The following is a 14789-nucleotide window of genomic DNA, read 5'->3' as shown; positions in this document are numbered from 1 at the left end:
CCACGTGGCCTCCCATATGCCAAATAGGCAAAATGGCCACCAAGGCCCAAAGTCCGAGAGAAGCCCAATTTGCCCTGGTTAACCTAAACCTAGGATTGGCACGCTTCTCAAGACTATAAATACTTAATTAATCCTCATTAAAGGGGATTCAACAATTGATGACTCTCACCTAGAGAAGTCTAAACACATTGATCACTCCTCCCCTAGAGGAACCAGATCTCCCACCTTTACTTTCCGCATTTATTACTCCTCAAACAAGTACTAACTTGACCGTTGGAGGCGGAACTCCCACCACAAGGAGTCTCCGTTGTTTTGCAGTTACAGGCGCAAGGATACCAGTCCCGGAATTGTAACTCTCCCGCAGGACATCAGAAAACCCCGAAACAGTTATATCTTCACAAACTATTGGGTGTGGATGTTTGCACCAAATGTTTCGTGCGAGAGGAGATGACGATGACGATGAAGACAAAGACGACGATGATGGCAATGGTGGATGATGACGATGACGATCGGCGATTGAAACCCTAGATTTGAAGCAGCAACTGGTACGGTGGAGTTCCCTGCTGGTTTGCGTGGTTGGGCACTTCGCATGGCTGCGCGTCTAGCCGTGGTTGCGGCTGGGCTTCGGCAGGTAGGAGCTGCGGAGTGGCTGTGCAGGGTGCTCGTAGTAAGGCAGCAACATGGGAGGGGTGGTGGCTCGTAGCAAGATAGGGGTGGTGACCTACGGGCAACAGCAGGGGAGGGGTGGTGGCTCGTAGCAGGGGAAACAGTAGGTTAGGGTGGTGGTTAGTTGGGTAGCGGCGTAAGGTTAGGGTGGTGGCTGGCTGGGTGTGGCATGAGGTTAGGGTGAATGAGGTTAGGGTCGTCGTTTGTTGGGTCTTGGGTGGTGGCGTGAGAAACAAAGAGAATGGAAGAAAGAGGAGAGAGAAAGAAATAAATATAGTAGTATCATATTAGCCAACAAATAACTCATATCAGCCAATTGATGTTTGATATTAGCCAACATTAGGGACATATCTGCCATTAATAAAAACGTATCAGCCAACAAAAGATACATATCAGCCAACAAGAGCAACATATCATCCAACATAAGATACATATCAGCCAACAGAAGGAACATATCAGTTAACAAATGGAGCATATCAGCCAACAAAAGGATGAAATCAGCAAACAAAAGCAAAAGGTAAGCCAACAAAATGAAACATGTAAGCCAACAATTAAAATATAGATATCAGCCAACTAAAGAAACATATAAGCCAAATGATATCTGATATCAGCCAACAAAAGGAGAAACAAATAAAAAATATCAGCCAACAAAAGAATATATTAGCCAACAAAAAAACATATCAGCCAACAAATGAACATATCAGCCAACACATGAAACATATCAGCCAACAAGTAAAACATATCAGCCAAGTCAGCCGCACTGAAATTTGCGTGCGGACATCTGCACGCAATAGCTTTTCTTATATCTTTTCTAAAGTGTAAATCATATAAAAGACAATTAAAGGCGTATACATGTGTGAATAAATTAAAATTCAAAATTTAAAATTTCAGTCTTAAAAAAAAAAATAAAAAATTTAATTTTAAATGTTGAGATTAAAAATAATGAAGTACGTGTTAATTCATCCAACAAGTCCATGCCTATAATAGTGTACAAAGAGTAAAAATTATAGGGTATGAATTGAACTATAAGGAGAATTTTATAATATAAAGTTTAGCTAGCGGATATATATTTCAATGTTAGTTAGAGAGAGAAATTGTACAATAATATTGTAAGTGAAATTTGTAAGAGAGAAAAATAATAAAATAATAGTGTATTCTTAGCAAATAAAAAAATTATTGCAATTATTATGAAACAGAAGTAAAAAAATAAAAAAATTGTCTATTTAAGTTCGTTCCATAATAATTCCATAGAAATATAGTATCATGAATGAAACGGAAGTTCAAAAAAAATTGTTAGTCAAACAAATTAGGTTCAGTTTTGCGGAGGCTGGAAAATCATGGAATGAATAATTCTACAATTTATGGCTAGAAGATATTGCCAATTTAAGAAGTATTTACTCATGCATGAGGTTTAAGGAGTTGACAATAATGACAAACTATTCAGTTTAGCTTTCCTCAAAAAAAAAAAAAAAAAAAAAACAGTTTAGCAATTAGCACACTAAATACGACCTTTTTACGCTCATTAAATCCTTACTTATCGAAAGCGCTACGTCATGCTGAGTTGGTGACTGAAGAAATCTTTCTTGAAAAATATGTTATTCAAGTCTATGTCACGAGGATACATTAATCATTGACATTTTCAATTTACTTTATGTCAAAATAATATAAAAGTTTAATAAAGGTTAAGGGAAGTATAAGTTTTTGGAATGAAACTCGTTTTAGATTAATAAAGGGGTTAAAGTCATAGCACAAAAAGGCTTCAAAAAAAGGGAAAAAAAAGCCATAGCACAATTAAGTTTGAATTGAAATTAAGCTAATACGAAATATTAAAGTAGCAAGTATACCAGAAGATACAATTTTCACTTTTTACTAACGCAAATATATACTAGCCTTTTGATTTTCTCCTCCTGAAAACTATACGAGTTGAATTCTTCTCCGATCTACCAAAACATACTCTTAATGTCATTTGATGATTTAGATCATCTAGATGTCATTTGATGATTTAGATCATCTAGATGTTTCGACGTACATTTTTTCTTCTTGTTGGCATTGCAACAATATACAAGTATTTATTTATGAACACTAAAACATGGAAGTGATAGATGGCCTAATTACGTATTAACGTATGATAAATTAAAGCTGTAGTAGTGCTGTACACTTGTACTCCCTATGTTTGGATCGAAATTGATGAGATATGAAGCACGTACTATTTTAGATGTACAATAAACACAACATTTCATAAAATAGTAATAGTATCCATACTGGATTAGGATGTCTCAACTCATATGAAAATTATACAATACATGTTTAACTTAATTGAGTAACGAGAAGATAGAAATGACACCATATATATCACTATTCACTGGTGTAGAATTATATAGGTACATTATTTTAACTTAATTGAGTAACGAGATGATAGAAATTAAATAACACTAGATGCACACATCACTGGCGTAGAATTGAAATATCTACTCTACTAGCTTACCCCATTAACTATCAAGGTTGTCTTTCTACGTACATTATATACATGTTCAATAGCAAGGGTGCGTATGCTAATAGTTTGAGAAATTCTTAAGATAAGTTGTTAACTTTGACATTCTCCTTATAAACAATCTATATGCATGATTGTCCTTAGAACTGATAGGCCTGGATGATAAGGGAAAAATATGAATTATGGCTATACATTATTTGTCCTAAAAAATACAAAAATATGCAAAAAAATAAAATAAATGACAACTTAGCTTCCTAAGGGCAATATAAACTACAGTAGTTACTTTTGCATAACATAGATGACAGTCATTTGTAGCTAACCCATCATATAATTAATATATATTTAGTCATCAAATGGAATTTTAATGATCATAGAATTCATACTACCTAATCTTAGTTTTTCCACTTTAATTGCTACAGTATATAATCAGCCATATTATATAAACTGAGCCTCTTACATCCCTAACATCCCATTTGTATATCACAGCCTTAGCTTTCTAAATCATAGTCCTATAAATAAAATTCATTTGCGTAAACTTTTTGTTCCAATTTTAACATAAAATGGCTCCTACTCTTATGCCTGTGCAAGAGATACTCCAAAGCGGCGTGGTGCCTAAAGGCTACATACAGCCCGAAGATGACTACCAAGTTGGTAATGGCTCTCCTCCGTTGATGGATGCTCCGACGATTGATTTTTCTCTCCTCTCATCGTCGTCTCCTGATGAGCTTGCAAAGCTTTGCTCCGCTCTCAGTTCATGGGGCTGTGTTCAGGTTTGCCATTTATATACGTACCCTAATTAATAATTGGCCTGCCGTTTATATATACTTGAACACTTGCACATTTTAGTTTTAGCTCATCAATAATTCATTAAGCATATACGGTATTTATGATACTAGATGTTTTCATTAACGATGTCAACGTAATAGCCACTTTATAATACGTACCATAAAGGAAACATTATGTAGTTGATGATTTTTAGAAAAAAAAATAGTTATACACAATTTTGTATTAAGATTTAAGAAGTACTTCGTAATATGATTAACGTAGATTTAGGTTCCCTGCATTAGAAAGTAGAATGACTAATATCAATAAGCTCACTATCTATATATGTGGAACAATATATTAAATGAAATTTAAGTTTCTAACTTGTGTTTAATTTTGTGAGTTATAGCTAGTGAATCATGGTATACCACTTTCAATACTAGACGAGGTACGAGAAATGAGCAAACAATTCTTCAAACTGCCTCTTGAAGAAAAGGAAAAGTACTCCTCAAAGGGAGAAGACTTGGAAGGTTATGGAAATACAAATGCTGTTCAACGTGGAAGTCTCAATTGGAATGACAAGCTTCATCTCCAAGTTTATCCCGAGGACAAGCGCCAACTTCAATTTTGGCCTAAAAATCCCGAAAAGTTTAGGTAATTTTACATGAACCCACAATTTTTAGTTTGTTGCTAATCTTTTAATTAAATTGAGACTTTAAAACATAAGATAAATGAATTTTAAATATTTTGAACATTAAGAAAAGGAAAATACTAAACATAACCCTAGGGCTAAGAAGATAAAAAAGGAAATATTAAGGATAAATTAACATTAATTACACCGATTGAGGATAAATATTGAGGATAAGAAGCTAAAGAAATGCTTATGTGGAAAATATAACCAATCATAAAGCTTCATGTATCAAACCTTTTGATTGTCATTTTTCAAGCTATACTAGAGGCTATTGTAAGAATTTTGATAACTAAATTACTTTTTATCTTACTCTAATCTTTAATCAAATTGCTTATATGCATGTTTGATTGTACTAATGATATGAAACAACTAACAATTAATTACATTGAAAATTAATCAAATAATAAATGATCACAGGACAACATTGCATGATTATTCAAAGATGAACCGAATGATACTCGGGACGTTCTTAAAAGCTATGGCACGTTCCTTGGATTTAGAAGAAGACCGTTTTCTTGCATTATGGGGAGATGAAAACGAAGATATGACATTTGCAAGGTTCAACTTTTACCCTCGATGCCCGATGTCGGATCAAGTTGTTGGACTTAAACCTCATGGAGATGGAACTGCCATTACCATGCTCTTGCAAGATAACGAGGTTGAAGGTCTTCAAGTTGTCAAAGATGATCGATGGTTTCGTGTTCCCGTCATCCCTCAAGCCATCACCATCCTTGTTGGTGATCAGATGGAGGTAAGGACTATAAAACAACTTCATCAAGTGCCTCTTGTTAATTGCATTTAAATTGTAACTATGTAAGATGACCTACTTTCGTTTTTAATCTCCCCATTTGGCTTTGTGATCAATTGAAACATTAAATTTTTATGTTTTCCAAAACACACAACGTGGCATTTGACTAGCTATTATCAAATATTGCAGATAACAAGTAACGGCATCTTTAAAAGTCCAACCCACAAGGCGGTGGTAAACCCTAAATATGATCGGATCTCCTTAGCAATGCTTTTCATCCCGAGTGCAGACAGAGAGATTGGACCACTAGATGAACTAATCAATGAAGAGAGGCCGCAGTTATACAAAAGGCTCAAGGATTATGGCCAAGTTTACACACAATCTATTCCTTCAGGAGAAAGGCCTATCAGTATAGTGAAGATTATTCACTGAAATTTTCTAGATGTGCATGATTATCACATTGTTTCATTGTGTGTTGATCGGGACACAAAGATGAGCCACTTAATTTTCAATAATGTAATGGACTAATGTGTGTGTCTTAATTTGATTTGGTGTTTTATATATTTACTTGTTATTAATTGTAATAGGTACTATCCTTGACACTCCCAACCTCTTGTAATAATGGAATAGTCTTAGTCTATTATACATCATCTTGATTCTTGAGGTAGTTTATTGTGGGGAGGCAAATAATAAAAACATTTACATACATAATACATACCTTGCCTAAAAAGGACGTGCAACGTGAACGTGCTAAGTCGTGCAATAATTTTGTTAATTATCTTGGCATTTGATTGCCTTCGTGCTTAATTTAAATAAGTAAGTTGAAGACACTGATCTTGAAGAAGTTGAAGGCACTAATCTTGAAGAAGAAAAATATAACAAAGTAACGATAAGTTGAAACTTAAAAGACTGCATATAATACTCCCAAAATTTAAATGAAAAAGGCCCTAAAAACAAGCCTAATTACAAAACTGCAGCGAGATCCTCGTGTTGAGACATCATAGTGGCGTAGCCCTTGTAAGGGGCAAACAAATTTAAGACAATTCAAATAAGACAAACATTTAAAAAAAACGGATGTACAATAAAGTTAGGGTGTTGTTAAATGTCGCTCCCAAATTATAAGGGGTCGCTCGCATTTTTTTTCATGAAATTCCGTATTTACCCCTCGTATATAAATACTCACGACACTTACAACACATTTCACGCTCATACTTCTCTCTCTAAAATTTTATCTTTCTAAAATTTTAAATTCTCTTCAAAAATTAAAAAATCAGAAATTTAGGAAAAAAAAAATCTGAAAATCCAAAAAAAAAAAAAAAAAAAAACAGAAAATTCAAAAGAAAAACACCCACAACCACCACCAATCCAAGGAGGGTAGAAGAAATCTGACAATGGCGGACCGGCGGCGAATCAGGTTAACGTACGGCAGTCGTGGCGGCGGCATGGGAGGCGGCGAACAGGTACGTTCCGGAATTTATTGGTTAATTCGGAAAAAAAAAGAAGTTTTGGAAATTTTAAGACATCCGCCTGAAATTTCCGGATGTCCCAAATTTCCGATTTTTTTTCCTCGTGATTAATTTTATGTTTTTTTTCGTGCTTAATATATTTTTTTTTTCGTGATTAATATTTTTTTAAATAACTGAATAAAATTATTCTGAATTTTTTTTTTCTCGTGATTAATTTTATGTTTTTTTTCTTGCTTAATATATTTTTTTTTCGTGATTAATATTTTTTAAATAACAGATTAAAATTATTATTATTAGTAATGTAATTAGTATTAGGATTGTTATTATTAGTAGCAATATTACTATTATTATAATTGTTGTTGTTATTAGTATTATTACCATTATTGTTGTTGTTGTTGTTGTTTTGTAATATTGTTAGTAGTATGTTGCAAAATTTGTGGTTTATTATTATTATTATTATTATTATTGTTATTGTTATTACTATTGTTATTATTGTAATTATGATTTGGTTTTTTTTTTTGAATTTTTTTTTTGAATTTGAATATTAGTTGTTCAATTTCAATATCATATTTATATTTGTAATTATTATTGATATTTGATTTTGTACTTATATAATGTAGATTGAGGGTTCAGGTGCTCATCATGCAATATCAAGACGTTTGAATGCGTCTGTTAGGAGGGAGTCAAGTTTTTCAGTAAATACGGGGGCACCGTTCATCATGAGCAGCAATATGGGTCTCTTGGTACTTGGTCGGGGGAGCATCAGTCACAAGGGAGCCTCCCCATGTACTCGTCGGGTGGAGTGCCTACATCTGACGATGAGGACGAAGAGCGGACAAGTCATGCTAATCGAGATGAAGAGTATGACCCTCAGAATTATCATACAGTATATAGGGGTCAGCATGGGAGATTTGTTAGTAGTAGTCAAGCGAGTCAGCCTTCTACCAACTCAGCAGAGACATGGGTAGTGCAGCAGCCGATGCCAGGTGGTCTTGAGGATGGTACTGCTATCCCTAGTTTTGGTTGTCACGTGGCTGCATATGCATGGGGCGGGCAGGAGCGTAATATTTTGCGCTGTTTGAGCAGGATACAGTTGTGTTCTAAATTGGTTAACTGGCGAGGTCGTCTTGCACAGGAGCACCTGGAATTAATTGATGGCAGTGGTCTGTCTCACTTACCCGGGATCATGTTTAGGCGTTTTGATTAGCCGTTGATTTCTGCTTTTGTTGAGAGATGGCAGCTAGATACGAACATGTTTCATATTCCATTTGGGGAGATCAAGATCATGCTGCACGATGTGTACCATATTCTTGGGCTTCGTGTTGATGGTTCCATGGTTTCCACTACTCCTAACACGGAAGTCATACGGGACGCGTGCTCGGTTACCATGGATATGACTGCGGAAGAGCTGAATAAGAAGTGCGGTACTAAAACCATTTGGCAGGGTAGTGGGGTGTTGACCGAGAGGATTATGGACTCGACCTTGGAGGCGCAGAGGCCCTTCAGTGTCCATTATAGTGCCTACATGTGGTTAGTACTAGGCAGATGTCTGTTTTTGGACAAGAGTGGTAACCGTACTCATCCTTCCTTCCTCAACGAGCTTGTTGTTGATGATCTTACGATTAATAAGTTCTCTTGGGGTTTAGCTGCTCTAGCATAGCTGTATCGGCAGTTGGGTACATCATCACGAAAAGATGCTGATTCATTGTCTCACGCTTCTGCAGGCGTGGATCTACGAGTACTTTCCGTGCTTTCGGCCTCAGCAAGGTACCTTGACGAGGGAGCTTAGCATTCCTCGTGCGTCTGCTTAGGATGTTAGATCGGGATGCCCCAACAAGAGCATGGAGCGCCTCCTCGTTTTCGTGCTAGATTAGATCACCTGACTGACAATGAGGTTAACTGGCTACCGCACGGAGTTGATCCTGCACGATGCGTGCCAGCCACTCTTTTTATTGGCTGCATCCAGTACCGTAGCATCATTGAGCCATACATGCCTGAACGAGTGGTTCGAAAACTTGGATTCGTGCAGGACATTCCAAGGACCATTATCAAGCCTGAGAAGGCCAAGAGACCGACGAACTTGAAGATGTATCGGGTAGACTTTCCGACCGAGATGACATCTGTGATGTGGACTCAGTTTGTCCTTGGTTCTTTTTTCAGTGTTATTTTAGGTCCCCTCACCACACTTGGTAGTGGAGCTCCTACGGTCGCTCCCGGTTACATGCAGTGCTGTACCGATTTTCTCATCCTCATTTTTCTCTTGGTGGGTCATCAGATGGGAGTACCAGACTACCTAAGAGGATTAACACGGATTATGTAAGTAGTTGTGTTTTATTATACTATAAATACCACTTCAAAAAATTGTAATTTCTATAATATGTTGTTCTCTTATTTGCAGTGGATGGGTCGGTCCATGGAGATTATCAACATATCACTAGATGAGTATCCTAACATGTCGCGTGGAACAAGGGCAATGGCTGAGCAGCTCCGAGATGACTGGAAGGCGATGATGGGGTTGTGAATTACTTGTCTTTTAGTTTTATATTACTTGTTATGTACTTATTGTTTTATACTACTTTGTATTCGACATGTAATTTAAGAACTGGACACTTTCATATTTAGTTTTGTTGAAACTTTGTTTAATTAATTTTATTGATTTATATTACATAGCTACAATTGTTCAACCTAAGTGAAAGTACATAAATGAGTTCACTGCCTAATTAATGCATCCCACATGTTCCTTCTAACTTCATTTGCTGATCCCATCCATCAACACTTGGCTCGTGGTGCTCGTTCCACCATCCTGCAATCAGGGGAAGAGGTGAATTTTCTGCAAGATCAATACGGATGAAATGTGACCCCCCAACTGTAGCGATCACAAACTCTCGGGCGGGTGCCCTGACCGTGTTTCGTGCCCGCAACGGTAAGATCATGAGGCATGGGTAGTAGCAGGTTGGTACGGTGCCTACACCAAGAATAATAACCCTTGCGTTGAACCAAGTAGCAATAGGAAATAAATGTTGAATTGCAACCATCCATTGCCGTGAATCAACCGCCCCACCGTCCCATCGAATACGTTCCACGTTCATCCGAACCCTTCCAATCCCGTAAATCCTTTCGTACAGGAATGGATGAGCGGCGACCTCGTTTGCTATTATTTCCCGAGTGTCAAACCATTGCGCTTGATCACCGAAGAAGAAGTCGGCCACATAACGAAAGCTACAGTTACCATCACCAATGACATCCTTCCATGCCGTGATGTAAGGCAACATTGGTCCTGGAAGCAAATGCAAATATCTGCATCGGCTGATGTCAGATGGGTCTTCTACACAAAATTAATGTTCAGTTATTAGTACGCTACAAGATGAAATACGTGTAAATCACAATAGCCAGTCGTACCTGTTTGCTGTGCACCATGTTGATTGTTTTCACAGTTGACATGTTCGAAATAACAAGGATCACGTCTTGTATCATTGTTCCTTCGTCGACCTCGAACGTTGTGGTTTACATGTGGATCTTCAAGGTTTGAATGATCAGGATGCAACTCCTCCTCAATGATGCAAGATACATTTCGAAGTATAGCAGGATCACTACTAATGACCTCATCATCCAGGGAACGAAAATGTGCAGCTTCCTCGGTCGAGTCGTTAACGAACACCGGTACATCAATACCATCACCGATAACCAAGGTCTTCCAGAGCAGATGAATTTGCCTGATATACAAGCCTGTTTATGCAACTAGCAAATCATGTATCTGGAAAGCACATGGTAAACCGTGGGTCACACGCATTGCACATCCACAACGCTCATACACCTGATAACTCAGCTCCCTCATCCTTCTCGTCTCGTCATCGAGAACTTTCAAACAATGGTGAGACACCTTGCCGTTAATACATGACAGTGGAAATTGTCTGTACTTCTCACCAATCTTCGACCTAGACGCCTCCAAACCATTACGAATTGCAATGATCTGATTACCAATATGACAATGTAACCGGGCCTATACGGTATCCAAAGAACCTGCCGTTGATTAAAATTATAAAAAACCGTTATGATTTATAATTAAAATAACTAAAACAAAGTAAATACATCAACTACAACTTAATGACAACGAACCTGTCGAAGATTCACACCACATCTTCACGGCCGAATGTTGGCTCTCAACTCTGCAAGTACTCGTGTTACCTAAGTGGAGAACTTGGTTCGTCCAAAATGTCACAAATTTGGTTTTATGACAAAGCCATGTTCTCTCAACATAACTAATCACTGCCGGATAACTTGCCCACCGAGCTTTCATTGTATCGACATCAGCATTATAATCCGCCTCGGTTGTAGCATCCATGATACGTTTCCATTTGTCGTTTTTGAAAGTCGCACTGATCCTCTTGTTTTTGAACATATCAGTGACCCGAGCCTCCACATCTTTGTTAATTTTCCATCGACAAAGTAAATGCGACGTCCCCGAAAACACTTCTCTCAATGCCGCATAGAGGCCAAGCTCATGGTCTGTCAAAAATACTAAGGGTTCCTTATCATACCCAATCAACTATCTTAATCTCTGCAAAACCCACCGATAGCTTGCTGTGCACACGTTCCACATGAACACATAACCGACGAGGAAATTCTGATTTGTCGGTGTCACACCAAGTATCTCAAAGAACGGCATCCCGTATCGGTTGGTCTTGTAAGTCGAATCCATACCGATCACATGTGGGTATGTGTGTAGTATGTTTGCCGTGATTGGGTGCACCATAAATGCATGCTGTAGAACGCCAAGATCATTAGACATGACCCAATAAATATACTGACTCTGTCTCGCCAAATGAAGAAATTGCTGAACAACTCCTCTCCCATCAGACATCTCCGTTCTCAGATCAAGTCATTCCGGCAATTGTAAATGTGTCTGATGTTTGGATGATCATCAGGAAATTGCTCTGCAATAGTCGCCATGATGTTACGCGGTGCAAACTTGGACTTTGTCATGTCACGCACAACCTTCTTCGCATCCGGGCTCAAGTCACTAATTTTACGATGACCCTCCTGATACACAATCATTGGATGGTTATGAGTCCTAGTTGCATCATTTTTTGCCCGGATCTTCCAACTATCGGTGATGAACTCGTAATATATCTTGATGTAGAAAGGACAACCATTAGCTTTGGTCTTTGTGTCCTTTCGAATTGCGTCCTCCAAATCTCTCGGCTTGCTCTTTCGTCCCCGATCACATCTCAAACATCGATACGGCCTACCATCTCTAGTTTTGTTGTAAGACTATTTAACCAAAATAAATCTAGGATTTATGGAAACAGCATCCGCCCATTTAATTGCATCATCAAACGTTGGAAAAAACGTGTCCGTGACAAAATTCGCACTATAATTCACACCGTCACCTCCGTCTTCAAAGTCCAAATCCTATAAAAGAAAACACAAAAAATTTCATAATATTACTAATCACAATAGTAATAAATTTAAAACTATAAAACAACAACATCATCAACAATAATCCCCCTAATAACAACGACATATTTCGCGCGACATATTAATAACAATAACAACAATAATACAAAACAATAATAATACTAATATCACAACATTATCACAACCATTAACTAATATTATCACGTTAATTAATATCATAACATTAACTAATATCACAACAATAAAATAATATTAACTAACATTAACATTAACTAATATCACAAAAATAACAAATATTCACTAATAATACTAATTACTCAAATTATCACCAAAATAATAATAATCACAATAAAACATATAAATATCATACAAAGATTACATTAATTAAAAAAAAAAAACGAAAATTGGACATCCGCCTAAAATTGTTGGATCCTCCATGGTGGATCCGCCTGAAATTTACAGATCCACCATGAAAGATCCGAAAATTCTAGGCGAATGTCTATATCCGCCTAGAACTTCCAGATCTTCCATGGTGGATCTGGAAATTTCAGGCGGATCCATCATGGAGGATCCAACAATTTTAGGCGAATGTCCAATTTTCAAAAAATAAAAAAAAAAAGTTCGACGACTTACATTTTCCTCCGACGATGCCTCCGGTGTACGATCGTTGTCGTTGTCCATCGTCCTAAACCCGTCGTTAAAACTTTATAAATTATTTAAAAAATTCGGGTTTTTGTTGGTGGGTCTCAGGAATTTTGGGACTCTGTAATTTTTTTAAGCAAGTGGTGAATGTAGGGTGTCGGGATTAATATTAAATTGCTCGGGAACCAAGTGTTGACCCTTATATAGCCCCACTAATGAAAAGGGCAAAATGGTCATTTCATTTCAAAATGGGAGCGACGCCTTGTAATTTGGGAGCGACGAATAGCAATTCACTAAAGTTACTTTAAAATGATCAAAAGTTATCCTGTAATGAATGAAAGTTTATCATTATATATAAGTTACCCAATTACCCTAATATAAATTAAAGTTATTTATGATTTATTGACAAAAGTTATCCAAAAAATTCTAAAAATTTACCCTAAATTCAATACTCCGTAACAGTTACCTCGATGTATAGTAATATTATCATACATCGAACGTGCAGAAAGGTTTTTGTTCAAATAAATCTCCACCTAAATTAACTTGAGTTCTCTCACTGAAAACAAATATACCATATGCACCGTAATAATACCAAATATTGTACTTCGTATACGATAAACACTCCCCTACATCAACTTAGGTAGGTGTTACCCCTAAAGGCACTTAATAATAACATCTAACCCTTAACTAAGCTAAGCTAGTCCAAACAATGTTGAAACTTGGTTTGTGGAACTAGCTTGGTGAACAAGTTAGCAGGACGATTATCAGCAATACCCACCTTTGCTCTGATGCTCGCCTTAATCCTTTTCTCATTTCATAGGAAAACATATCTCACATAAATGTAATTAGTCCTCCCATGATGAAATTAATTCTTGGTTAGACATAGTATATATTGTATGTTGGATTAAAGAGAGTAAAAACCATGCTTTTTGGTAGTTGATCAGTTTACTCCACAAGGAGGTTGTGGCCTACAACGTTTGTCCACAAGTGGGTTGTGGAGTAGACTTTTCATGTATACATACATTCATTTTTTGACATTCTTCCTTCATCTCTTGGATTCTCTTGTAATCCTCCATTAAATTGGATGTTTATTGTGATTTAATCACCTTTTGATGTTTAGATTCATTCTCTTGTTCATCATCTTTTATTATATATTTTCATGATTGAAAATTCAGAATACACAATCATCAAACACATTGAGCTAAACACAACTCTCTCTTTGGGCATAAGTTTACTAGTCTTCAACCTCCCACCCAAAAGTGCCTTTGTGTGAGAGTGGTGTGTGTAACCTTAGGGAACGTACCGACGAATACAATTGTACATTCCGGTTGCGTCGAATTTCGTTTTCAAGTCAGTGATTATTATTACACCACACCGAAATTTCTTTGAGTTTTATTTTATCTTCCCTTGTTCATTTTGTTATCTATTTGTTCTAGACCCTCTTTATATTACAACAATTTGAAAACGAAATAATGTCTATTGCAACTAGTGTTAGGAACAAGACATTTCCCGACCTCTCTAAGTTGGAGCCTCTTGATGGTAACAACTGTATGAGATGGTCTCAAAAGTTACTAATATTCTTTGAAAAAATTGAAATAGATTATGTGCTATATGAAGACATCATTGAGGTGCTTAAAGGGCAGAAGAACAAGCCGCTACCGCTACGACCGCCGTTACAACAACCATCACGGAAGCTAAGAAGAAGAAGGAAAAGGACAACAAGCTAGTTCGTGGTCATCTTCTCAATCATATGAACAACACCTTGTTTGCTTGTTTGTCAATTTCAAGTCAAGTAAGGTCATTTGGGATTCCTTGGAGAAGAAATATGGTTTGGATGATACGGTAAAGAAAAAGTACGTTGTGGGCACATGGATCAATTTCAAGATGGATGATGAGAAGCCAATC

General features: G+C 36.9%; 2 protein-coding genes across 2 annotated transcripts; one reads left to right on the top strand and one right to left on the bottom strand.

Moving 5' to 3' along the window:
* Positions 1 to 1956: 1956 nt before the first annotated feature.
* Positions 1957 to 6076, top strand: LOC110729890 (probable 2-oxoglutarate-dependent dioxygenase ANS). Its single transcript, XM_021909679.1, has 4 exons — positions 1957 to 3927; positions 4329 to 4573; positions 5028 to 5361; positions 5548 to 6076. Exons 1-4 carry the CDS (start codon positions 3718 to 3720, stop codon positions 5788 to 5790), a joined length of 1032 nt encoding a protein of 343 aa, XP_021765371.1. The 5' UTR covers positions 1957 to 3717; the 3' UTR covers positions 5791 to 6076.
* Positions 6077 to 9544: 3468 nt separating this feature from the next.
* On the bottom strand, positions 9545 to 11685 carry LOC110732275. Its single transcript, XM_021912193.1, has 4 exons — positions 11436 to 11685; positions 10941 to 11330; positions 10224 to 10550; positions 9545 to 10149 (listed from the first exon to the last, which is right to left on the bottom strand). The coding sequence occupies exons 1-4, from the start codon at positions 11683 to 11685 to the stop codon at positions 9545 to 9547; spliced, it is 1572 nt and encodes a 523-aa protein (XP_021767885.1).
* Positions 11686 to 14789: the final 3104 nt, after the last annotated feature.

This window comes from Chenopodium quinoa, unplaced genomic scaffold, assembly GCF_001683475.1.
Source record: "Chenopodium quinoa cultivar QQ74 unplaced genomic scaffold, ASM168347v1, whole genome shotgun sequence".
Taxonomy (NCBI): domain Eukaryota; kingdom Viridiplantae; phylum Streptophyta; class Magnoliopsida; order Caryophyllales; family Amaranthaceae; genus Chenopodium; species Chenopodium quinoa.
Note: the sequence above shows the minus strand (reverse complement) of the source record. Positions and strands in the feature narration are given on the sequence as shown.

Excerpts from the sequence above, each read along its gene's own strand:
- LOC110729890 (XM_021909679.1), top strand. The coding sequence starts at position 3,718 with ATGGCTCCTACTCTTATGCCTGTGCAAGAGATACTCCAAAGCGGCGTG. Across the intron at positions 3,928-4,328 it reads GTTCATGGGGCTGTGTTCAG|CTAGTGAATCATGGTATACC; the intron begins GTTTGCCATTTA and ends TGTGAGTTATAG. Across the intron at positions 4,574-5,027 it reads AAAAATCCCGAAAAGTTTAG|GACAACATTGCATGATTATT; the intron begins GTAATTTTACAT and ends AAATGATCACAG.
- LOC110732275 (XM_021912193.1), bottom strand. The coding sequence starts at position 11,685 with ATGTCTGATGGGAGAGGAGTTGTTCAGCAATTTCTTCATTTGGCGAGA. Across the intron at positions 10,551-10,940 it reads GTGGTGTGAATCTTCGACAG|GCTTGTATATCAGGCAAATT; the intron begins GTTCGTTGTCAT and ends TTGCATAAACAG. Across the intron at positions 10,150-10,223 it reads ACATGGTGCACAGCAAACAG|AAGACCCATCTGACATCAGC; the intron begins GTACGACTGGCT and ends AATTTTGTGTAG.